Genomic DNA, 23784 nt, shown 5'->3' with positions numbered 1-23784 from the left:
TTATTTTGACGAGGGCGAATAATTTTGTCTCCTTCCAGATATATTCTCTCCGTCTCTAGGCATGCTTCTGTGGGGGAAAGGTTGGAATCGACTGAACTTGATTGTTGGCAGTCAGAGAAGAACTCAGGTGCAGGTACTTTTCCTATTAATTATCCTGATGGGCACAATTGAGTCGCGGGTTGTTAATTTCTAACAGGCCTGTCATTTGACCAAGTAAAAGCTTTAGCTCTTCAATAAGTTAGTCCTGAATTGCAGAGGAGCCAAGTGAATTAACATATTAGATTGCTAGATGTGAGGTGAAATAATTTTTTTTAGAAGGTCATGTTACGATCCTTTGGCTTAAGTGCAATCTTAACCATGTGTATATAAGTTCTTAAGCACCTTCTTAAAAGCTGATTTTCAAGGGTGAGTTTTACATAAAGTTTGTATCATTTAGTATCAGAGCTAGCCACCATAGTGAGTATGAGATCATATGCAATTCGTCGAATATATATAGGATCAAAAGGATTGCAGCTTTGTGGTCGATTCACGGAGGGGGCAACTTATAGGCTAGATAAAAATATCTTGGTATTATGTATGAGCATCATTAAATACTAATAGATGAGTGGAACCGCCAAAAGAGAAAGCGTTACCATCAAGTCAGTGTTTATAGAGTGGGCCGCCATGGACGTCGGTTGCGAAACGTGGTGGTATGTTACGATCCTTAGTGTCCCACATGACTTAAGTGCAATTTTAACCGTGTATATAAGCTCTTGGACATCCCCTTCATTCGATTCGTATCATAATTTATAACTTATGCAAGTTATAGGTCAAATGTTTATCACAAGTAGGTTAGTTAGACAATAGTGGTGGTTGTTCTCTGCCAAGCTAAAAGTTCCTTTGACTCAGAAATCTTAAAGCTTGTCTAACATGATGCTACTTGACTTTAAGTGAACTGCATCCGGATGATTTGAGCTTGTGATTTTTTTTTGTTTTTTCTTTTTTTGTATTACCTAGAAAATAGATGAACGTGTAAAGACAAGTACTAAAATTGTTGTGCATTAATATTAGAGAAATGCTACATGTATTTTCTTGTGCTTATTCATGATATGACAATGAAAACTAATCATTAGATTTTAGATGGGTTAATTAGTATATTTCACATTAATAGTGATTCTCATTGCTATATCAGAGATTAAATACTTGAAAATACAAGTAGTAATTTTTTATTTTTTATTTTTTTTTAAATTTTCCCAATCAAAGTGGGGAAAGAAGAATATGTAGCATTTCTCTTAATATTACTTAATCACTGCTGAAGACGATCATGTACTTCACTTTAAATTGGAGTACTAAAGCATACCTGGTAAGTCAGCAACTTGTTTCCTATTAAGGGCTCCCGAACTCAAGTTTGTATTAATCTACTATTCTAACTATATACTTTAGAACTAAGCAGAATTCTTTTGGCCAACGTTTGTAGTAGTTCAGCTTAATGAAACCAGTATGCAATAGCTTTTCTTGAAAAAAATAATAACTTTGCATTTGGGTTTCTTATCCTTGTGGCCTTGGTTCATAAGTGTATAAAGGATTTAGAGTAGTTTTGATTGACTGCCTACTTCAACCGTAGAGCAGTGAGTTCTTTATATAATAACAATAGTGTTAGTCCTTTAGTAGGACTGTACAAGATTTGAGATTAAGCTTTATCACTTAAGCTTATCAATAGCAGAGAATTATAAACCTAATGCTATACAACTTCTAGTCTAGATAATAGGATAAGCTATATAGCTTCTAGCCTAGATAATAGGATAAAACAAATCCTTTTAAATCTAGACAGATTTATCTTTATCAGAAGATAAAGATATATCTGATCTAATACGCCCTCTCAAACTCGACATAGGCACCCTGACGTTGAGGTTGAACTGAGCTGTAGAAATCTGCTTGAAGGAAGTGGTTTTGTTAGGACATCTGCAAGTTGATCTTTTCCAAAAATGAACCGAACTTCTAGATACTTATCTGCAACTTGATCCCGAACAAAATGGTAGTCTATCTCAATGTGCTTTGTACGCACATGATAGATTGGATTGGAAGTGAGATAAGTTGCACCAATGTTATCACAGTATAAGATTGGTGCATGTGGAAGGGAAACTTAAGGTCATGTAGGAGAGTTTGACTCCATATCAATTCAGCAGAGGCATTCGCAAGAGCTTTGTGCTCAGACTCTGTGCTTGAACGTGACATAGTGGGCTACTTCTTGGAGCTCCATGAGATCAAATTTTTACCCAGAAAAACACAATATCCAGACATTGATTTCCGGTCATCGGGACAGCCAACCCATTCAGAATTCGAGAAAGCAATAAGCTGATGTGATGAGCGTTTGTGGATGCAAAGGGTGTAGTCAACTGTGGCCTTTAAGTAGCGCAGGATGTGCTTGACAGCAGTCCAGTGAGGGTCTCTTGGATCTTGCATAAACTGAGATACCTTGTTGACAGCAAAGGCAATGTCTGGACGAGTGAGAGACAAGTATTGAAGTGATCCAATGGTACTGCGGTATAGTGCAGGATCCGTAATTGTAGAGCCTTCAAACTTGCTGAGAATGAAAGAGGAAGACATTGGAGTAGCCACCGGTTTGGCAAGCTCCATATTGGTCTTCTTTAGGATATCAAGGATGTACCTTTGCTGAGAGAGATGGAGACCATCTGAGGACTATGTGGCTTCAACACCTAAAAGAAATGTAAAGGTCCAAGGTATTTGAGAGCAAATGATAAATTCAGATCCTGAATAAGCCTAGAAATAGCTCCGGTGTGTGAACTTGTGAACACAAAAATTTGAATCCCATGAGCATTGTAGATAAAAAGGGATGAATCAACCTTGGAGCTTTTGAATTGTAGTTCTAAAAGACATGTACTTTAGTCTAGAAAACCATGCTCTTGGCGCCTGCTTGAAGCCACATAAGGCTTTGTGTAGTTTGCAAACGGCCGTAGGATGGGAAGGATGCTGAAACCTGAGAGGTTGTGCCATATACACGATTTCTTGGAGATTGCCATGGAGAAAGGCATTGCTGACATGGATTGCCCAACCTGCCGTAACAGCAATGGATAGCACCGTTCGAATAGTTGTAGGCTTAACTACGGGGCTGTAAGTTTCTGAAAAATTGATCCCGGGTTGTTTGTGGAACCCTTTGGCTACTAACCGAGCCTTATACCGTTCTATTTGCCCATCAGCCTTTCTCTTGATCCGAAAGACCCATTTGCACCCAACTACGTTCATGGCTGGAGAGGGAGAGACCAAAGACCAGGTTTCATTTTGGAGGAAAGCATCGAACTCTTATGGCCTTGCGCCATTGACCATGTTGACTTGCCGGAGTGTAGCAGGTTGGTTCAGCTTCTTGGCCATGTAGGAGAGCTGTGAGTGCTTGAGGAGGTGGATACCTGACTCTGCCATCTGTCTGGAAATAGAAGGACTGATGCTGAAATGAAGACGATGACTCTTGCCCTGCTGACATGAAGAACAAATTGTGGAGAGCTTTGAGGAAACCATGGGCCACTTATTGGATTGAATAACACGGCTGACAATAGGGGAAGTTGGATGATCCAAGGAGACCTTTTCACCTATGAAGGCAGCAAGGGACTTGGAAGAAGGAGCATGAGAGGGGGGCCAAGGATAGAGACCAAGTTTACTCGGGCCTTGGAGGAGCAGTTGGCGGGTTTAGAGGTCCTTAACACAAAAAAATTGGGTGAAATTCAATCAAAACGTGATTGTCACGGGTGAATTGATTTACAGAAATGAGATTTTTCTGTATTTCAAGAACATTTAAGAGGGAGAATAATTGAAAGTTATGTAAGGGTGTAGATAAGATACCACGACCAGAGTGTAAGATTTTCAAACCTTGGCCATTTCCTACTCGGATTTTGTCCATGCCAGTGTAGTCCTCAGCATGCAAGTTGAGGTTGGATAGATCATTTGTCAGATGAACATTGGCACTGGTGTCCGGGTACCATGAAGTGTTAGTGGCAGGAGAGGCAAAAGCCATGTTGGCATGTAGTGGAGGGGAGTTAGCCTGATAGACCTGCTCAAGTTGGAACCAACAGGTGGCTGCTGTGTGGAAGGAACTAGGACCAGATGAAGGGAACTGTTGAGGTGGCCCTGTACCACTACCACGACCCCTGCCACATGAAAAATTGTTGCGATATCCTAGATTGGAGCCACCGTTGTTTCGTGGATAGGAGGGACTTTGGCGTTGGGCAATGTTGGCAGTAGAAATGTTCAAATCAATTGCAGATTTGTGTTGTTCCAACCGTAACTCATAAGATAACATATAGTCATAAAGATCATTAAGAGAGATGGAGTCTTGCCTTGTAGTCACAGATACGACAAGGGGATCATATTCTGGTCCAAGGCTAGCAAGGATGTTGGAGATGAGTTTCGAGGCGTCGACAGGCTTGCCAATGGCAGCTAATAGGTGAGAAAATCCCTGCGCTTTTTGGAAGTAAGCAGAGATTGATTTAGCACATTTCTTCAAGGTGGCTAACTGCTGCTTGAGCTGCAGGATACGTGATTGGGATTGAGTGAATAATAGTGCCTCCAAAGTGAGCTTGACTTCACGGGAAGTAGAGAGACCAATGACATGAGGTAAAGCTTCTATGGATAGCGTAGAGATGATGGGGCTGAATATCATTTGATCTTGATGAAATCGGGTTTGATAACCGGGATTGGCAATAAAGAGACCAAAGCTTTTGTCTGGGACGAGCTGAGGGGGTCGTGGAGTTGAACCATCGACATGCCCGAATAGATTTTGGCCTTCTAGGAAGGGGACCATGAGGAATTGCCACAAGATGTAATTTTCTTGGGTAAGCTTCTTGGAGATATGGTGATGCACATTTTGAAGTTGTGTTGGTGCGGAAGGGGTAAGGATAGAAAGAGGGGATGAGGTTAGGGTGGAGTCGTCGATTTTAGGAGTTGGAATAGCCATAGACGTTAGTCTTGGTTGGCTCTAATACCATAAAGGATTTAGAGTAGTTTTGATTGACTGCCTACTTCAATCGTAGAGCTGTGAGTTCTTTATATAATAACAATAGTGTTAGTCCTTTAGTAGGACTGTACAAGATTTGAGATTAAGCTTTATCACTTAAGCTTATCAATAGCAAAGAATTATAAACCTAATGCTATACAACTTCTAGTCTAGATAATAGGATAAGCTATACAGCTTCTAGCCTAGATAATAGGATAAAACAAATCCTTTTAAATCTGGACAGATTTATCTTTATCAGAAGACAAAGATATATCTAATCTAATAGTGTAAACTCCCACACACCCGGCAATTTTGTCCCAAGGTAAGGCGCGGTTGCCTTGGTTTATAAGTGTTTGACATCTTGAGCTTCAACGATAATCACTTGAATGTGTTGCGGCAAGAGTGTCGTGATTAGCCGTTGCCTTTTTCCGTCCATTAAACCCTTTTGGTATGCCATTCTCACAAGTATATCTATGTTTCTGTTGATATAACATGAAATTGAGACTCTTGAGAGAATATGTGAACACTTTGCCCCTCCTCCAAGGACCTTTCCCTGCAGTAGTGGCGCCTCAATCTGCGTCGGCAGCTTCCCGACTGAGACGAGCTTGATGCGCACGTGCCGGTCCTCCATATACGGTTAGAACAAGTAACTTTATGTGGGAAGTCTCTCTAGGGATTTTTAGGCAGCCTTTTTGGCAATTTTATGATGGTGTATCTTTAGCCTTTCAATAATTACATTGTCCTTGTATTTTCGAGCCCAATGTTGTGAAAATACTGAAGCCCTATCCAATAAAGCGAATGTCTTTAGTGTAAACCTTTGACAACTTCAAAGACTCATACTGGATCAGTTCAGAATTAAACGTTAACGAAGGAAGTGGAATAGGATTCTTAATGGTTCGTTTGGGTATTGAATTTTTAGAATTAGAATTGAATTCTTATTCTAATTGCGAATTTCGAGGCAAAAAGTTGTGTTTAGGTGTTGAATATTTAGATTAGAAAATATTATTTTTAATGGTAAGAAATGATTGGAAGTTTGAAAAGTTGTGTATAATGATTGGTATTGTGAAAAGTTATGTGAAATAATGATTTAAATAATAATTATTTAATTAAAAAATAAATAATTTTTCTTTTTAAAAGAAAAAACAAAATTAAAATTAAAATTAAAAAAAAAAATAAAAATAGAAGCAACCGGCAGCCACCCCCAGTGGTCGGGGATGGCCGCGTGGCCACCCCCAGTGGTCGGGGGAGGCCACGTGGCCTTCCCCAAGTGGTTGGGGAAGGCGCGCTGCCACCCCCAGCAACCTCAGGGGGTGGCGCGAGGCCAACCCTAGATTTAAAGGTGGCTGCGCGGCCACCCCCAGTGGTCGGGAGAGGCCGCGCGGCCTTCCTCAAGTGGTTGGGGAAGGCGCGCTGCCACCCCCGGCAACCTCAGGGGGTGGCGCTAGGCCAACTCCTAGATTTAAAGGTGGCCGCGCGGCCACCCCCCAGTGGTCGGGGATGGCCGCGCGGCCACCCCCAGTTGTCGGGGGAGGCTGCGCGGCCACCCCCAGTGGTCGGGGGAGGCCGCGCGGCCTTCCCCAAGTGGTTGGGGGTGGCGCGCTGCCACCCCCGGCAACCTCAGGGGGTGGCGTGAGGCCAACCCCTAGATTTAAAGGTGGCCGCGCGGCCACCCCCGAGGTCAGGGGAGGCCGCGCGGCCACCCCCAGTGGTCGGGGGTGGCGCCCCCGGCCACCTATGGTGGTGGCAGTGCGCCACCCCCTTTGAGGGGTGGTTGCCAACCGGCAGCCACCCTGCCTTTTTTTTTTTTTACAAAAAAAAAAAGTTATTATTTTTTTAAAAAAATTAAAAAAAAATAATTTATTATTATTTTATTAAGTAAATGCGGGACCCACGCACTGTGCGTGGGTCCCAGTCATCATTGAAGGTAGAATTGGATTCAGAATAGAATAAGTTTTCTTCTCTGTATCCATACAGATTGGGTCAAAAGTACCACACAAAAACAAACAACACTAGACACAGTCTGTAGAAAACACTTAAAGCAAGCTGATGTGAGGGAACGGAAATATTATATATATATATCCTAGCCAATGTCAGGATTTTTTTTAGGAGTTGAGTTTGTAAAAGGGTTAAAAAAAAAAAAAAAAAAAAAAAAAACCTTTTTACACTTGTGGTATAGCAACTTTATTTTTTATTTTTACTTAGGTTTCAATTTGTATCATACATGGTACCACATTTATGGTTAAAAACGGAGATGCTACCTCTGGTATGTCTATCTTTCGTCCAAAAAGTTAACAAAAGTCTACACATTGTTGCTAAAAAGGCGACACTTGTTTGATATGCCACGTTAGTTGTCTCTCTCAGTTGCAGGTATGACGTGTAGCTTACATGTCATATTTTTAATTCATGTCATTGCTAGATCACTTTGACAATTACGAGGGGATTTTCAACCTAATTGATTCACATTCCCTATCGATTTCCCTCCATCTAAAAAACATTGGAGTCCTAGGTTTTTTAGAATCATCCAAACATTACGATTTTGAACAAACCTTCCCACAACTATCATTGGATTCTTTTAATTTTTCTCCAAATAATCAACATTTTGGTCGGATTTGTGCACGTCGAAGGCCACTTTGTGTTCATTGGAGCCTATTTTGTTGAGGGTTGTATAGCCGGAGCCCATTCGCCCAATCTCAACACAAATTCTCGAACTCAAATCAAAGGAATGTCTGGAGCTCACTTTTCATTTTGCACAATTTTTAGAGAAGCAAAAGTTTTTTGGTTGGTTGCTTTTACTGATCTCGAGCCAATGTTAGCTTTTATAAACTGATGTTATCTAAAGTAGAAATTAAGAAAAAAAAAATGGCTTTCACACGTGACTTTCACATTAATGTCGTTGGTGGGGAGATAATTTTGTAGTAGGGCCTCCAATGCACATGTTTTTGTTGGTTGTTAGGAAGAGTATAATGTGCAAACTTTTCACATAGAATACTTAATTGGATTGCTGTTAGGTTTGTTGTCCACATGCCTTCGATAGTTTGTTGGTTGGTTGTCCACTTTGCCTGAGATTGTATTTTTATGAGTAATTTATTCCATGTGTTAGCAGCATTGAGAACTTTTGTTGTGTTTTGCCAGTAAATTTTTTGTAGGTTTTATATTGAAAATTTTTTTTTAGGGTTAAACTTTGAAAACTTCAGTTCGTTTTAATTCCATGTACCATTACATTTGAGAACTTTATTCCACTTTTGGCAGTGCTTATTTTGTGCATGTGTAGTCTGCGAATGTGACTGCATGTGTTTTTGTAGTCTATATATGCATTTGTCTTAACTACATGTTTACTGTCATAGTGCAAAAAGATCAAAGGGTTGACAAATGATAGAAGAAACAGATTGCACTTATTTGTAGACCATGTTATAGTTGAACTAGTTCTGATTGAAGTGTTGCATCCAATGTTGCTTGTTTCTCAATCTACTACAAAGGTGGAAATTAATGATTACGATGCAAGAAATACACATATGGTTGATGGGGATGAGAAGGAAGTGCCCGAGCAGCAGCTTCCACAACATTTGACAATGAGAAGGAGGAGTGCTTTGAGTGACTTTGAAATAACGGACGGCAAGGAGGACATTTTTTTTACATAGATGTGATGAAGCTTTATGCGATGTTAGGGAGGATGCATCCAAATGGTTTCAGCCGTGGGGTGAAGTATTGTCATTTAAGAAGGGGAAGAATAAAATGAAAGATCTAGATAAGGAGTTTGCTAAAAGTGATAGCCTGATAAGCGTAGATAGTGAAGATGACGGTGAAAGGTCACCAAGACGTGTTAAGAGGAGGTATCCAAAGTGGAAGGAATTGAGTGACTTCAAAGAGAAAGTTGAGTTAATAGTGGGGTTGAAGCCCCCCCCCCCCCCCCCACAGTTAGGGAGGAGTGCTTTGAGTGACTTTGAAATAACGGACGGCAAGGACATTTTTTTTACATAGATGTGATGAAGCTTTATGCGATGTTAGGGAGGATGCATCCAAATGGTTTCAGCCGTGGGGTGAAGTATTGTCATTTAAGAAGGGGAAGAATAAAATGAAAGATCTAGATAAGGAGTTTGCTAAAAGTGATAGCCTGATAAGCGTAGATAGTGAAGATGACGGTGAAAGGTCACCAAGTCGTGTTAAGAGGAGGTATCCAAAGTCGAAGGAATTGAGTGACTTCAAAGAGAAAGTTGAGTTAATAGTGGGGTTGAAGCCCCCCCCACCCCCAGTTTAAGGATGCACTTAAACTGGACACCTATTTACAAGATGAGAAAAAGCTGGTATCCGCATTTTCTAAGAAAAAATGTGGTTAGAGAATACATGCATCCTGGACGAATGACAAAAATTATTTTTCTGAACAAGACTTTCATTGAAGAGCATAATTGTGGTAGTCATTATTACAACAAGAGGGCAACAATCAAGTGTGCTGCACACCTATGCTTGGACAGCTTTTGGGACAAACCAGATTAGAAAGCTAGTGCATTGAAGGAAATAATCAAAAGAGATTTTAATGTTGAGCTAACTTTGCTGAGTTGCCACCGTGCCAAAAGAATGGCATTGGATATATTGTTTCAGAGACAAGGTGAACATTAAAAACACACAAAGGAGTACACCAATGCAATATTGAAATGGAATCCCGGTGGCTCAGCTTATGTACAAAGAGATAAAAGATTCTTCCAACCAATTTACGTTTCGCTGACAGCTTGTAAGCGAGGCTTTTTGGATGGATGTAGGCCCACGATTTGTGTGGATACTTGTTTTTTGAAGGGCCACTTTGGTGGGCAGCTGCATGCAGGCATTGCTCAGGATGTGAATGACGACATCTTCCTGATAACATATGCTATATGCGACATTGAATCTAGAGACACATGGACATGGTTTTGAGTATATTTGTTGGAGAATATTGGGTATCCACGAGAGAAAATGTGGTCATTCATGTATGACAGACAAAAAGTATAAATTAATGCAATTGTATGATCATTTAAATATTGGCAACACTATTTTAACATAACTTTTTGGCTAAACAGGGTTTGCTTAATGTCTTGGAGGATTTGATGCCTGGTTTAGAGCACAAATTTTGTGTCAAACATTTACACGCAAACTTCAAGAGTAAAGAATACAAGGGCAAGGCCTTCAAAGATAATTTGTGGGGTGAAGCGCGGGCAGTTAATGAATTATAATTCAAGCACTACCTGTCTGTGATTAGAGGTATGGATGAAGATGCATTCAAGTACATTGAGAAAGTAGACCCAAGGATGTGGTCAAGGCATGCTTTTAGAGCGAGTAGTTGCAGTTACATATTGTTAAAAAATACTACTGAGTGTTTCAATGAGTGGATCTTGGAAGCAAGAGAAAAGCCTATTCTGACTTACATGAAGATGATAAGGCGGCAATTGATGTATAGCTTCAATCAAAAAAGTTCTGGAACAACAACTTCAACTAGTGTAATTCGTCCAGATTGTGAAAAAAATTAGATAGAAGCAAGACAGATGCTAGGAACTACATTTCTCAATGGAGTAATAATTTGTAGTTTGAAATTTATATAGTCATAAACCTAGGAGGGTTGTAGATCTGGGAACAAAAACATGTGGATGTGGTAAGTGGCAACTAAATGGTATTTCATGCCCTTATGCATGTTGTGCTATATATGCAAATAGGCAAATCCCTAAGAGTTATATTAGTAAGTGGTACTTAATGGATACATATACGACATCATATGCCCAAGATATTAATCCGATGCCTAGACCTAATGTGCGGCCTGTTAAGCATGATGTGGAGCCTATACTGACTCTTATGCCTAAGAAACAACATGGTAGGCCAAAAAATGTGAGAAGAAGAGGACTTAATGAAAGTGTTAAGTTCACTTGTAAAGAGTATGATGTAAGTTGTGAAAAATGTGGTCAAAAGGACCACAATGCTATGAGTTACCGCCTACCAGACAATTTGAATATGAAGAAGCGGGCCAAAGGGGTTAGGAAGCCAAATTCAAACAATGAAAATGCAGTGAGTTTTTTATTTTATTTTATTTTATTCTATTTTATGAAATACTTCATTTGTTTTATATGGCAATTATAATTATCTTATGAAAGTGTTGGTTTATATGGTGTGCAGGGAAGATCCTTACAGACAATGCAACTCACTACCACAGTCAAAAACACACACAATTGGGCAACAATTAGGGGTGAATATTTCATTAATTCCCTCTATTAACTTAATTGTATTTTTGTTTATATTATAAATTCTACAAAAAAATTAATGTCTTTGTTCCATTAGTGTGTGCCTCACACAGACATCATTAAGCTTATTGAACATCCCACAAACTTCAAGACAACTGAGTTGACAAAGATAAAGGCGAAAGACTATAAATTGCACTAGGCAACAATTAGGGGTGAGTTTCTCAATTTGATTGTAATGGATTTGGTTTCATCCTATTGTATTTTAATGCTTTCTTTCTTCTTCTTCTTCTTCTTCTTCTTCTTCTTTTTTTTTTTTTTTTTTTTTTTTTTTTTTTTTTTTTTTTTTTTTTTTCATTTTGTGATGGTGTTGCAGTTTGGAGGATCACGACCAATGGGGCAAATTCAAACAGGATCACAGCCAGTCCAGTCTAATGCAACTCATTAGGGATATGACAAAGCTTTAACAAATTGAACTAGCTCTTAACTTTTGTAATGTATTTGAGACATTAACTTTTGAGTCATTATTGATTAGATGTAAGGGTTAACTTCCCTAGCCTGTTGAAGTAGTGTTGAAGTTTTTTGTTTTTGAAAAGTTAAGATAGATGTAAGTGTTGCAATGGATACCTGAACCTAAATTGAATGGATTAGTGTTGTCAATATTTTATTTGTCTTCAATGAGAATGTGTGACTTATTTGATTTTTGTCTTTAAGTTGGTTAAGCTATAAACATGTTGTTTAGATACCATGGTATACCATAATGGTATACACCACATACGTATACAAATTTTGATTATGTACACATTTTGGCCGGTACCTAATTTATTAACTTGTTGTGTATGCCATTATGGTATACCAAAATCTCAATTTATATACCCAATTTATAGGTCTCCATTTTGGTTGTATATGACAGTTTCTCATATCAACACATCAATGTATATGATTGTTTTTCATACCAAAAAATCAAAGTACATAGTCAAATTATATAATTTCATTACATATGTCTAAGTACATAATTCAATTGCAAATGTAAAAGTACTTCATTACACAACAGTCATTTAGAAAGTGTAACACAAACAATCAACAACATTAAAACCATGAAAACAACAAAGCATACATAAAAAACTTCTCTTTTGCCCTATAGATGACATTTTCCTTCTCTAGATAATTAATCATTTCCATATGTTTATCATCTCCCTTCTGTAGGTGCTTAACTCTTGTCATACAATTGTCATTTTCATTCTCTAGGTCTTTAATTCTTACCAAGTAGCTGCCATTTTTATTATCTAGGTCTTTAACCTTCTTCAATAGCTCAAGTAAGACCTCCATTCCCCTTTCACAAGTTAGTTTATCAAGCCATTTGAAAAATCGGTATGCTTCTTTTCTCTGCATGTTAGATGATAGCATACCAGTTACTCAGATCAAGTAACATTCTGTAACAACTTATTCAAAGTGGATGAAGGCTTTATGTATATATTTTGTCAAAGAACTTCAATCATAAAATTACTTAATCTTGAATCATAGGTGGTGCAACTTCAAAATCGTCTGCCAGAGTTTTCCTTAGACCAAGAAGTCTTCAATGGTTCCGATAAATCGCAATAACATACCTAGGTTATCTCACTATGACCCACTGACGAAGATCCAGATGATGACTTCGTCTGCTTTAAAAAAAAAAAAAAAAAAAGTACATTATTTGACCTTATCTCCCTAAAGAAAATCAAAGAATTACCTTTCATATGGAGAACATTCCTTATCTATGCCATAAGAAGCTTTCTTTCCTTTGTAACCCTGTAGGCGACTTGATGCCATTTATTCCTTTTGTTCCTTCAGTTGTGGGACTTTTAGGAAGAGAAACCCTAAACGAAGCTACTTCGACTTCTTCAGCTTTAGCTTCTTAGTTCGAGAAATGGCAAAACTGAAGCAGGTTAGGGTTCATGTGTTTTGGGGAAATTAGGGGCAATCGAGAAGGAAGAGAAAATTGAAGGTAAATATAGGGTTTACATGGATTAAATGATGACATTGATGTAGCCACATGGGATGTGTCTAGTGGCATTTGTGACATGTGTCGCCGTTTTAAATAGGCTTAGTGGATTGATGTGGACTCACTTAACATTTTGGGCGGAAGAGGGACAGAGGTAACATCTCCATTTTCAACCATAAGCTAGCTGACAGACTTCTAATTTAGGTTACATTTGACATGCGGAATAACTATTTCATTAGGAAATAGAATAGTTTTTATTGAAAATAGAAAAATATTGAATTAAATAGCCTTGGAATAGCCAGTCTCATGCCCCTTGAGGAATGACTATTCCAATTGTTCGATCATTATTATATACTATAACACCAAAGCTATTTTATTCCACATTCTTATATTATAATAGAAGTTATTCATTTTTTCTAATGGAATAGACATTCCGCGTACCAAATGTAACCTAAGACTTCAAATCCTTCTCAATTTTTAGCAGTAGGTGTGACGTCCCACATCGCTTGGGTGTGGGAATGTGGATGTGTTTATATGTATATTCACGTACTTCTTAACACAACGCGTTTTAAAGCGGTAATGACCATGAACTTATTAGAACTTCACAGTTAAGCGTGCTTTTACGAGAGTAGTACCAAGATGGGTGACCTTTTGGGAAGTCTGGTTCAGGGGATGTGAAGTTTGGTTTGGGTGAGCTAAAAGTAGACAATATTATGTCATTAGGAGTGTGTCGTTACAAATGGTATCAGAGTCATTGCCCAACTTGAGATGGGGGAAGCTTGCACAAGTCCAGAAGAGTCGCTAGTGGGCACTCGCTGGGTGGCCAAGAATGGGGTGATTCCATGAGGGTCACCAGCAGTGACACTTGGTTCTAAGAGGGGGTGGTTGTGACGTCCCACATTGCCTGGGTATGGGAATGGGGATGTGCTTATATGTATATTTGCATTCTTCTTGACACAATACGTTTTAAAGCCGTGATGACCATGAACCTATCAGAACTCTACAGTTAAGCATGTTTCTGCGAGAATAGTACCAAGATAAGAAACCTCCTGAAAAGTCTGGCACGGGAGATGGGACGTCTGGTTTGGGGGAGTCAAAAGCGAACAATATTATATCATTAGAGGTGGGTCGTTACAAATGGCATCAAAGCAATTGTTCAGCCTGAGATGAGGGGAGCGTGCACAAGCCCATAAGAGTTGCCAGTGGGCACTCGCTGAGACGCCAAGAATTTAGTGATTCCATGAGAGTCACCAACAGGGACGCTGGTCCCAAGATGGAGTAATTGTGACGTCTCACATCGCTTGGGAATGTAGATGTGTTTATATTTATATTTGCACTCTTCTTGACACAACGTTTTTTAAAACCTTGATGGCCATAAGCCTATCAAAATTCCGCAGTTAAGCGTGCTTGTGCGAGAGTGGTACCAAGATGAGTGACCTCCTGACAACTCTGGTTCGGATGAGCCAAAAGTGAACAATATTATGTTGTTGGGGGTGGTTCGTTACAGTAGAAAATTCAAATAAAGGGGTAATTCCTTTTGATACGAAGATTCCCTTTGATACAAAGATCCCTTTTGATACCAAGATCCCTTATGAGACAAAGATAGCTGGTCATTTGGGGGTGGTTCGGCCACTGTCCATTTGGCCTACAAGGGTTGCTCGACCACCCTCTGTTCTAGTTTTTATTTATTATTTTTATATATTTAATATAATTATATATTTATAAGTTTTTATTATGGGTTAAATATGTTAGAACTGATTGGTCAGCACGTGGTATTTTACGGTTTCATAAAAAAATTAGATGAAAGTTGAGTGCAATGACCTATTTGTTATTTTGGTATACCACACGGAGCTTTCATAACATTTTTAAATCACATGAAGCTTATTACAAATCGATGTAACCATAGGGATTAGATTTGTATTTTTCCCATATTTTTTCTTTAATAAGTTGACAGAATTCTATCGACAAGTTAAGCCAAAAAAAAAAAAATACAAACTTAGATGTCATAATTTTTTCTTTGACAAACAACTAAACTAGTAACGAATTCTTTGATGTCTTTGAAAAAAAAAAAAAAGACTAAAATTTTCTACAAATCGGGTTATAGAAAAATTTGAAAGTAACATGTGTCCCTTAACATCTAAACATATTTATTTAATGAGCTATTATAAATATTCATCTTCCATCCCACTCCTATATCATTGTGCTGATGTGGCAGTGCCCATTAACTCTTGAATTTTTGGTTTTGTTAATAAAGTGGGAGTAAGATAGGAGATAAGTATGTAGCATTACTCTTTTTTAATAGCATGTGTTTTTCACATGCTTTTTAATTGGATTAATAAAAAAAAAAATGACAAAAATTTCCTACAAATTCAGTTGTAGAAGTTTCTTACAAACTAACTTTTAAAAGTGACATGTGTCCTTTAAGCATGTGAAAAGTATATATTTTTTTATTAAGGCTATTAAAAAGGCATATGAGAAGCATATGCTATTAAAAAAAAAAAAAGTTTCACATTCTAAGGTACACAAGTTACTTTTAGAGACTAGTTTGTAGAAAATTTATATCTTATAAAGAAACATGTACTTCTTGCATACTCAAGGGACACATGAAAGATATTTAGTTAGAAGAATTCTTACAACCCAGTTTGTAGGAAATTTATATCCACTTTAAGAGCAGCTAGACAATAGTCTTGAGGACTTGGATTATTGGAGGTTTTAGCTCTTGGGTCCACTCCTCTAAGATGAGTGGTTCCTCCTTCGAGACGAGTGGTTTCACCTCTGTTGTTCTTGATACTTCTTGATGGCGCTAAACTGTTAGAACAAGTTTCTAATATCAGACATCGGATCAATTCACACCTACAAAATAGAAAGAGAGTAACTACAAGAGCATGCCAATGGGTGTCGGTGGGAAATAGTCCCGATACTTAAGTTAGTATTATGGTTGAGAAGGAAATTGAAATGCACCAAGTTAGTGTTTTGAGCTTTAAGGCCAAAAGTTTCCATTACTCGGTTCAAATCTTCCTTTTATAGAGACTCCAATCTAATCGTTTTCGTGCCTTCAATAGTACGTTACGTGTGAGCACCCCCGTCGATGGCCTAATTTTGAAGTGTCAATTATCCGTTAAACTAGAAATGTGTTCGACGTTGTGGATCAGTACGCAGTTACTTTTCTTGGAATGCGCTTCTTGGTTTGGGATCGGATTCACTACTATGTGAGTAAGCTAAGACCGGACATAGAATCCATTGTGGGCTCATTCGGGTGGGTTTTTTGGCCTTTACGTTTAAATCCCATGGGCCATGTGACCTTTGTCGGCGGGATCCCCAACAAATCTTATCATAAAAATTGAACGTATCATATACGAATATCGTCGTACTAATTATCTGCCAAACCAACCAATACTCATCCCATCCAAATGAAACTGGCAATTGAGTTGGAATGAAACAGAACGACATGAAATTAATGCGTATCGTTTTCAAACGGTGGCTCGGAGGGAAAATAGGCTGATGCTAAGCTGTCAAGGACGGTGGCCAGTGGGTTTTGGTCCATACTTGTACCCAATGCCCATGTCTTTTCAAGAACAACAAACAAAAAAATATCTAGCTCTGTCCAAAAACTGAAAGAAATTATTTCAAATTTGTATCAATTACTTCTTTTCTTGATTTTTGTATAAAAGGTTAATAGTTCACTTTTTATCTGTACCTTTTGGTTATTGGATTTGGCAATCTAACGGTATATATTCTTGCGGCCTATAAACAATCGTACCATTAACGATGTGGGGTTTCTGAAATGAAATGAAGAGGCTGGCTTTTTAAGCTTTTGGATGGGCGACGACATTGGCTACTAGCTAGCTCTACAGCAAAATACATATATACATAAGCATAACCCAAGAGATCGAAGCATATCAACTACTTGTGGGCTCCTGGTTCTTTTCTATTTTGGCATTTCTGACACACTGCAGGAGCAAAAACATTCATGGAACCATATGACATCATCGACTGGTTCGAGAACCTGTCCGAGAACGCTGGAAAAGTTCAAACCCAGACACTTCGCCGGATTCTTGAGCTCAACCATGGTGTGCAGTATCTCCAAAAATGGCTCCGGGACATCAACATCCAAGAGATGGATGCATGTTCACTGGAATCTCTTTTCACATCCATGGTGCCCCTGGCCTCACATGCAGATTTTGAGCCTTATATTCAGAGAATAGCAGATGGGGATACTGGTCCTTTACTCACTCAACAGCCTATGGCTACTCTCTCCTTAAGGTAATTACATGCCATTATATTATTCATTCATTCATTCATTCATTAATTTGGTTTGAGCTTCGTTAACATGTGTTCTAATCTACTGTTGAAAACTATCACCCACCTACCGTTGAAGTCTATAAATATGCTGTTACGTTTTTTATATTTTATCATGAGAGGAAAGGAATCAGAATATGGAGCTCTGATTGGCTCTTTCTTTATGTTCTTATCTCTTTTATTTTTATGGGGTGCTCTAAATATTTTTTTTTTTATGTCCTATCACATAGATTTGAAAGAAATTAAACCCACTACCATATCTATATATTCCCACCTTCCTGCGAAAATTACTGTTCTTGCAGCTCCGGAACAACAGAAGGAAGACAAAAGTACGTACCCTTTACACGCCATAGCGCCCAGACCACTCTTCAGATTCTTAGGTTGGCAGCAGCTTACAGATCAAGGTTCAGATTCTTACCCTTTTTTCTTTCTTTTTTTAACATTTCTATGTCTTTTGTTTAATTTGTCATAATTAAACCCGTCTCTTTTTGGTGTTGCTGTTATAGGGTTTATCCAATAAGAGATGGAGGAAGGATCCTTGAGTTGATTTACAGCAGCAAACAGTTCAAAACAAAGGGAGGATTAGCAGTAGGAACAGCCACAACACACTACTATGCAAGCGAGGAGTTCAAGATCAGGCAGGAAATAACAAATTCATTCACTTGCAGCCCAGAAGAAGTAATCTCAAGTGGAGATTACAAGCAATCCACCTACTGCCATCTCCTCCTCGGCCTCTTCTTTTCCAAGGAAGTAGAGTTCATAACCTCCACCTTTGCCTACAGCATAGTCCAGGCTTTCTGCGCGTTCGAAGAGAACTGGGAAGAGATATGCAATGACCTCAGAGAAGGCAATCTCAGCCCAAGAATCAATCTTCCAAAAATGAGAAAAGCTGTCTTGAAAATAATCTCCCCAGACCCATGTTTGGCATCAAAAATCGAAGGGTTCTGCGAGGAGTTACAGAATCGGAATTGGGCTAGTTTGATCCCAAAGCTGTGGCCAAATGCAAAATATGTGTGTTCTATATTGACAGGGTCAATGCAACCGTACTTGAAAAAGCTAAGGCATTATGCTGGAGAGTTGCCGCTAGTGAGTGCTGACTATGGATCAACTGAGAGCTGGATTGGGGTGAATGTGGATCCGTCTTTACCGCCAGAGAAAGTCACCTTCGCGGTAATACCCTCCTTTTCTTACTTCGAGTTCATTCCACTTTGTAGACAGAAACAAGGTCGCTTTTCCCCCATTGATGACTTGGCAGAAGATGAACCAATCCCACTCTCCCAAGTCAAGGTTGGACAAGAGTACGAGATTGTCCTTACTACTTTTACTGGTAAGCCATTTTTAATCTTCTGCATCATTTTTTTTTTCTTCGATGATCATCATTACCATCGTGACGATGATAATAATAATAATAATAATAATAATAATAATAATAATAATAATAATAATAATAATAATAATAATAATAATATGAGATAATTTTATAAAAAAGTATCGAATTATACGTCATTTTGAAATAAGAATACTGAACTAGCAAACGTCTTAATTAAACTGAAATATTTACGTTTTCAAATGTCTCACTTAAGGGTACTCCGTTAAGATTTGTTGTTAAATCCTGCCAAAATTTCTAAAATACCTTTGTATTTTTTTAAAAAAAATATATAAATTTTTTTTCAAAGATTCAGGCATGGGTATTTTTGTAAATTTCGTTAAATTCTTACCAATACCTAAATCCTAGCATTTTTTTTTTCTAATAAAAAAGGGGTATTTTGGCTACTTTGTTAGGATTTAACAGCAAATCCTAACGGAGTACACTTAAGTGAGACGTTTGAAAACGTGAATACCCCAGTTTAAGACGTTTAATAGTTCAATACCCTTATCTCAAAATAGCATATAATTCGATACATTTTTGTGAAGTTATCCTTAATTAATAATATTATTTAGTAGACTTATATAAAATCATTGTCACATAATCTATACACTCTATTAAATAACATTATGTTTTCTCTTAGAAATTTTAGTTAACCCCATGAATTTCCAATCACATTTACAATTATTCTTCTAAACTTTAAAAACTCTAAATTTAATGTATTATATATCAATTTTTTAATTTGTTTCAATCTCACCCATCCATTAGGATTTTCCGTTCAATCATGGAGGGGAGTCAAAATTTCCAAAATAGTACCCCTCAATCTTTTTATGAGAAAAAAAATTGTAAGAATTTAGACGTTGGTCAAGATTTAACAAAATTTGTAAAATATCTAAGCCCGAATCTTTAAAAAATTGTTTATATATATTTTTTAAAAATATAGATATTTTGGAAATTTTAAAAATTTTGATGAGATTTAACATAAAATTTTAACGAATTGGTAAAATTAAAAAAGAAAAGAAAGATGAACACATTAAATTAAAAAATTTAATAGTTTAGTGAGATAATAATTATAAAAGCACAACTCAAGAAGATTATGTGAAGTGTTTTGTTTTGTTTTTTTTTTTTATTATTTTGAGGTCATCTAATGATAAAAGGTTCTATCATCCTATTTTCCACTTTATTACCTCAAGTAGGACCAGTCTGGGCAGTACTGTGATTAGATACTTTGTGTACCATTGCTATATTACCCTAGCTACGACAAAGCTAAGCCCAGATTTTGACATAGATAAGGAATGCCGACAATCCGCAGACCAATAATCTTTGGAAAAATCTGATACCCTTTCGATATTTATTGAATCACAAGTACAACATAGGAAAGTTAATTGGGGGACTAAAAAATGATTTTTATGGTGACAAAACAATATTACACTATCTATTACTATTACTATTACTATTATTATTAGTAGTGATTCACAAATTCTAACTCCAATTATATATTGTACGTACGTGCAGGGCTATATAGGTACAGGTTAGGTGATGTGGTGGAAGTGGCTGGTTTTCACAAAGGCACCCCAAAATTGAATTTTATATGCAGGAGAAAACTAATTTTAACAGTAAATATTGACAAAAACACAGAAAAGGACCTTCAGTTAGTGGTGGAGAGGGGGTCACAGCTGCTGAGTGAGGCTGGAACCGAGCTGGTTGATTTCACTAGCCATGCAAATGTGGCCAACCAACCGGGAAACTACGTGATTTACTGGGAGATTAAGGGAGAGGTGGAGGAGAGAGTTCTGGGGGAGTGTTGCAGTGAAATGGATGCAGCTTTCGTCGATCATGGCTATGTTGTTTCCCGGAGAACAAATTCGATCGGGCCGCTTGAGCTTTGCATTGTGGAGAGAGGGACTTTCAGGAAGATTTTGGATTACTTCATCGCCAACGGGGCGGCGATGAGCCAGTTCAAGACCCCCAGGTGCACCGGCAACCAGGTCCTCCTCAAGATTCTCAACATGTGCACCATTAAGAGGTTCCAAAGCACAGCCTATGCTTGAAGCAATTAATCACATGATCGATCATCAACATATTAATCTTCCATGCATAAAATGTAATGACCGTACGTACGTTCAAGAATCATTTTGCAATTAGTTTGTTTTTACTATTCCTTCACCATGGCTTATGACTAGCTAGTACTTCATTTGGTTGAGTGCTTGAATATGAGGAAACTAATTAAATTGACTATATATTGGTTCATAAAGTACTACAATTTTTACTACAATCAATCCCATAATTAACAAAATGATCATTAATTAAGAGTACGTATGGTTGATAAGAAAAAAAGGCGGTGGTTCAACGGTAATTTACGAGTCAAAAGTACGTGTGGGGTTATTTGGATATTCATCATGTGTCTTTCTTTTCTTTTCTCTTCTTTTTTGTTGTTTTATTATTATTATTAACTTTTAGTGTTCGACAATGACGTACGTAAGAGCTTTTTTATTAAAAGTTGATAGTTGTACGCTTCCGGCCGTCACGGTTGATAGCGTTGGATGTGCAAATGAAAACAGGGTAGCCGTTCAAGGAGTTTAAATGTATTTTTTCTTAAAAGGAATTCAAAGATTATTTATGACTGACATGTCAATATTATGAAATAGTTGTAAGATAAAAATGTAAATTTTAAATTCTAAGAATAGAGTGCTTTGTGTAATTATTTCACTAATTTTTCATTTGTAGGGGAACGAGAGAGAATATTTTTGAGTGAAGTTGCTGGAAAGTGGAAACACAAACTGCCCACTTGACAAGAATCAAGATCGAGTGTAAAACAATTATCCACGTGGCGCTGGTAGGGTTGTCGTGTACGATCGAGGCCCTTCCAACCCCAGTCGATCAATCGTTGGCCGCTCTAAAATTCTAATGTCAGCCGCTCAAAGGAGGATCTGACGGGCACATACATGACATTAAAGTTTAATTACTATTTTGTGTTGGAGGTTTTCATCTATTTGTTACACAGTAAAACTTTTATAGGTGAAAATTTTTTAAATTTATTGTAATACATTTTAAGTTTATTTATTTATTTATTATTTTTCTCCCTTCTCTCTCTCTCCCCCCTCTCCCCCTCACCTAAGGCTCTACATGATCACTGCTTCTTTGAATTTTTTTTGACATGTCCACACAAGAGGAGGGAGGAGGGATTCGAACTAGTGACCTCCGCTTCATGAGGCGTGGTCCCCAGCCGATTGAGCTACCCCTTGGAGACCACTGCTTCTTTGAATTGGTCTGGGTAATTTGGTGGTGATTTGTGGAAGAAAATCTTAAGAGCGTGAGAAAAGGGGTTAAGAGAGAGAAATGAGCTGAGTGGAAGAGAGTGAGTTTGAGAGTAGGAAATTTCAGGAAAAAAAAATCGTGAGTCAGAGAGAAGAAGAAGAGAACCAAAAAAGTAAAAATAAAAATGAAAAAAAGAGAAGAAGACTCACTACAAAAAATGCTGTAATTTGTCGCGTGTCTACAGTAGCGGTTATTGTAGCTACGCGGCCAACTAGCCACGTGTCTTGATGACAACGTGGCAGGTTGCATATGAGAAACAAGTGGCCACGTGTATTTTTTACACGCGGCCAACTGTTTCTAATTTCCCCCCTTCGCCTTTAACTTTTAATTTTCCACCCTTTTTTTTTTTCATTTCCACGCCCCATTACCTTTTCTTTGCCGGCTCTCTCTTTTTCATTCCCCACGCCCCTTTGACTTTTCTTTTAAGTTTCCTCTTCTTTTTTCTTCTTCTTTCTTCCTTCTTTCCCTTTTTTTCTTCCCCTTTTTTCACTATCCTTCTCCTTTTTTTCTTCATTTTCTTTACACAGTCACAGAGAGGGAGATGGAAGAGGGAGACCGAGAGAGCTGGAGAGAGAGATTCTGAGATAGATCTGGCGAATGACGATGGAGCTGGAGTCCGGAGAGTCACGGCCCGAGAGGTTGAGCTTGTGGTCGACCGACTCTCAGAGATGGAGGAGATCCGGCCGACTCACGCTCACCGTTCCTTCTTCTCCTTTTTTTTTCTTTTCTTCACACAGAGGGAGATGGAAGAGGGAGGAGATCCGGCCGACTCAAGCTCGCTGGCCGGATTTTGAATCTGATTCTAGGTTTTTGTTATTTAGGTTTAATGGCCGGCAATTGGTTTTTTTTTTTTCTTTTTCTGGTTTGATTTCCGGCGACTGGATTGTTGTAGTTTTGGTGATTCTTGGATTTTGTTGGTTATTTGTTTGGTGTTTTTGTTGGTAATTTCTTGGTAATGCGGTCGACGGAGGATTTTTGGGGGATTTTTTGGATTGGATTTCATGGGGAAGGAAGGGGAAGATAACGCTGGCCTTGAAGAAGTTTCCGGCAAGCCAAAAAAAAAAAAAAAAAAAAAAAAAAAAAAAAAGAAGAAGAAGAAGAAGAAGAAAAGAAAAGAGATGAAGAACCGAAAATTATTCTGTTCTTCTTCTCTCCTTTTTTTTTCTTTTTTTTTTTTTATATAAAAAAAAAATGAAGCAGTTAGCCGCGTGTACCATAATACACGTGGCAACTGTGCCACGTGTATTATGGTACACGCGGTAAAATGTGCATTTAGTAACATTCGGATCTAACACGAGTCGCACACGTGGCAAACTGTTCGCCACGTGTACTGTGTCCGTACACGTGGCGAAATGCTATTTTTTTTTTTTTGTAGTGACTGTTGAGATTTGTGTATTAATCTAAAATAGAATAAAAGTAGAATAATAGCAGAAGCAAGAGAGAGAAAAAAGATAGAAAATTTACGTGGTTCGATCTATGACTTACGTCATAGGATAAAGCCCAAAGAATTACATTGTGCTTAATAATTTGATATTTTACAATACATAGATCATTTATACAAGTAAACCTAAATCGACTTATATATACTAAGAATCACAAGACTAGGAAATATAAAACAATAATATTATATTCAGATTAATAT

The 23784-nt window shown here is 38.0% G+C and overlaps 1 protein-coding gene and 1 long non-coding RNA gene across 3 annotated transcripts; both read left to right on the top strand.

Annotated features, from left to right (window-relative positions):
• Nucleotides 1–8922: 8922 nt before the first annotated feature.
• LOC133860799 (uncharacterized) lies at nucleotides 8923–11851 on the top strand. The gene is made up of 4 exons (XR_009898933.1): nucleotides 8923–11008; nucleotides 11117–11186; nucleotides 11279–11393; nucleotides 11555–11851. It is a non-coding gene; the product is annotated as an uncharacterized LOC133860799 (long non-coding RNA).
• Nucleotides 11852–16574: 4723 nt separating this feature from the next.
• LOC133859616 (indole-3-acetic acid-amido synthetase GH3.10) lies at nucleotides 16575–21906 on the top strand. Of its 2 annotated transcripts, XR_009898782.1 has the most exons (5): nucleotides 16575–17422; nucleotides 17761–17862; nucleotides 17965–18785; nucleotides 20340–20928; nucleotides 21552–21906. XR_009898782.1 is itself a non-coding variant. In XM_062295081.1 (4 exons), exons 1-4 carry the CDS (start codon nucleotides 17130–17132, stop codon nucleotides 20873–20875), a joined length of 1752 nt encoding a protein of 583 aa, XP_062151065.1. In that variant the 5' UTR covers nucleotides 16575–17129; the 3' UTR covers nucleotides 20876–20990. The 2 variants fall into 2 exon arrangements, 1 of the variants encoding a protein (XP_062151065.1); XM_062295081.1 differs by lacking the exon at nucleotides 21552–21906 and having other exon boundaries at nucleotides 20340–20990.
• Nucleotides 21907–23784: the final 1878 nt, after the last annotated feature.

The sequence above is a fragment of the Alnus glutinosa genome, chromosome 2 (genome assembly GCF_958979055.1).
Source record: "Alnus glutinosa chromosome 2, dhAlnGlut1.1, whole genome shotgun sequence".
Lineage (NCBI taxonomy): Eukaryota > Viridiplantae > Streptophyta > Magnoliopsida > Fagales > Betulaceae > Alnus > Alnus glutinosa.
The sequence above is the reverse complement of the archived record's forward strand: the minus strand, read 5'-3'. Positions and strand labels throughout refer to the sequence as shown.

Excerpts from the sequence above, each read along its gene's own strand:
- LOC133859616 (XM_062295081.1), top strand. The coding sequence starts at position 17,130 with ATGGAACCATATGACATCATCGACTGGTTCGAGAACCTGTCCGAGAAC. Across the intron at positions 17,423-17,760 it reads ATGGCTACTCTCTCCTTAAG|CTCCGGAACAACAGAAGGAA; the intron begins GTAATTACATGC and ends CTGTTCTTGCAG. Across the intron at positions 17,863-17,964 it reads GCAGCAGCTTACAGATCAAG|GGTTTATCCAATAAGAGATG; the intron begins GTTCAGATTCTT and ends TTGCTGTTATAG.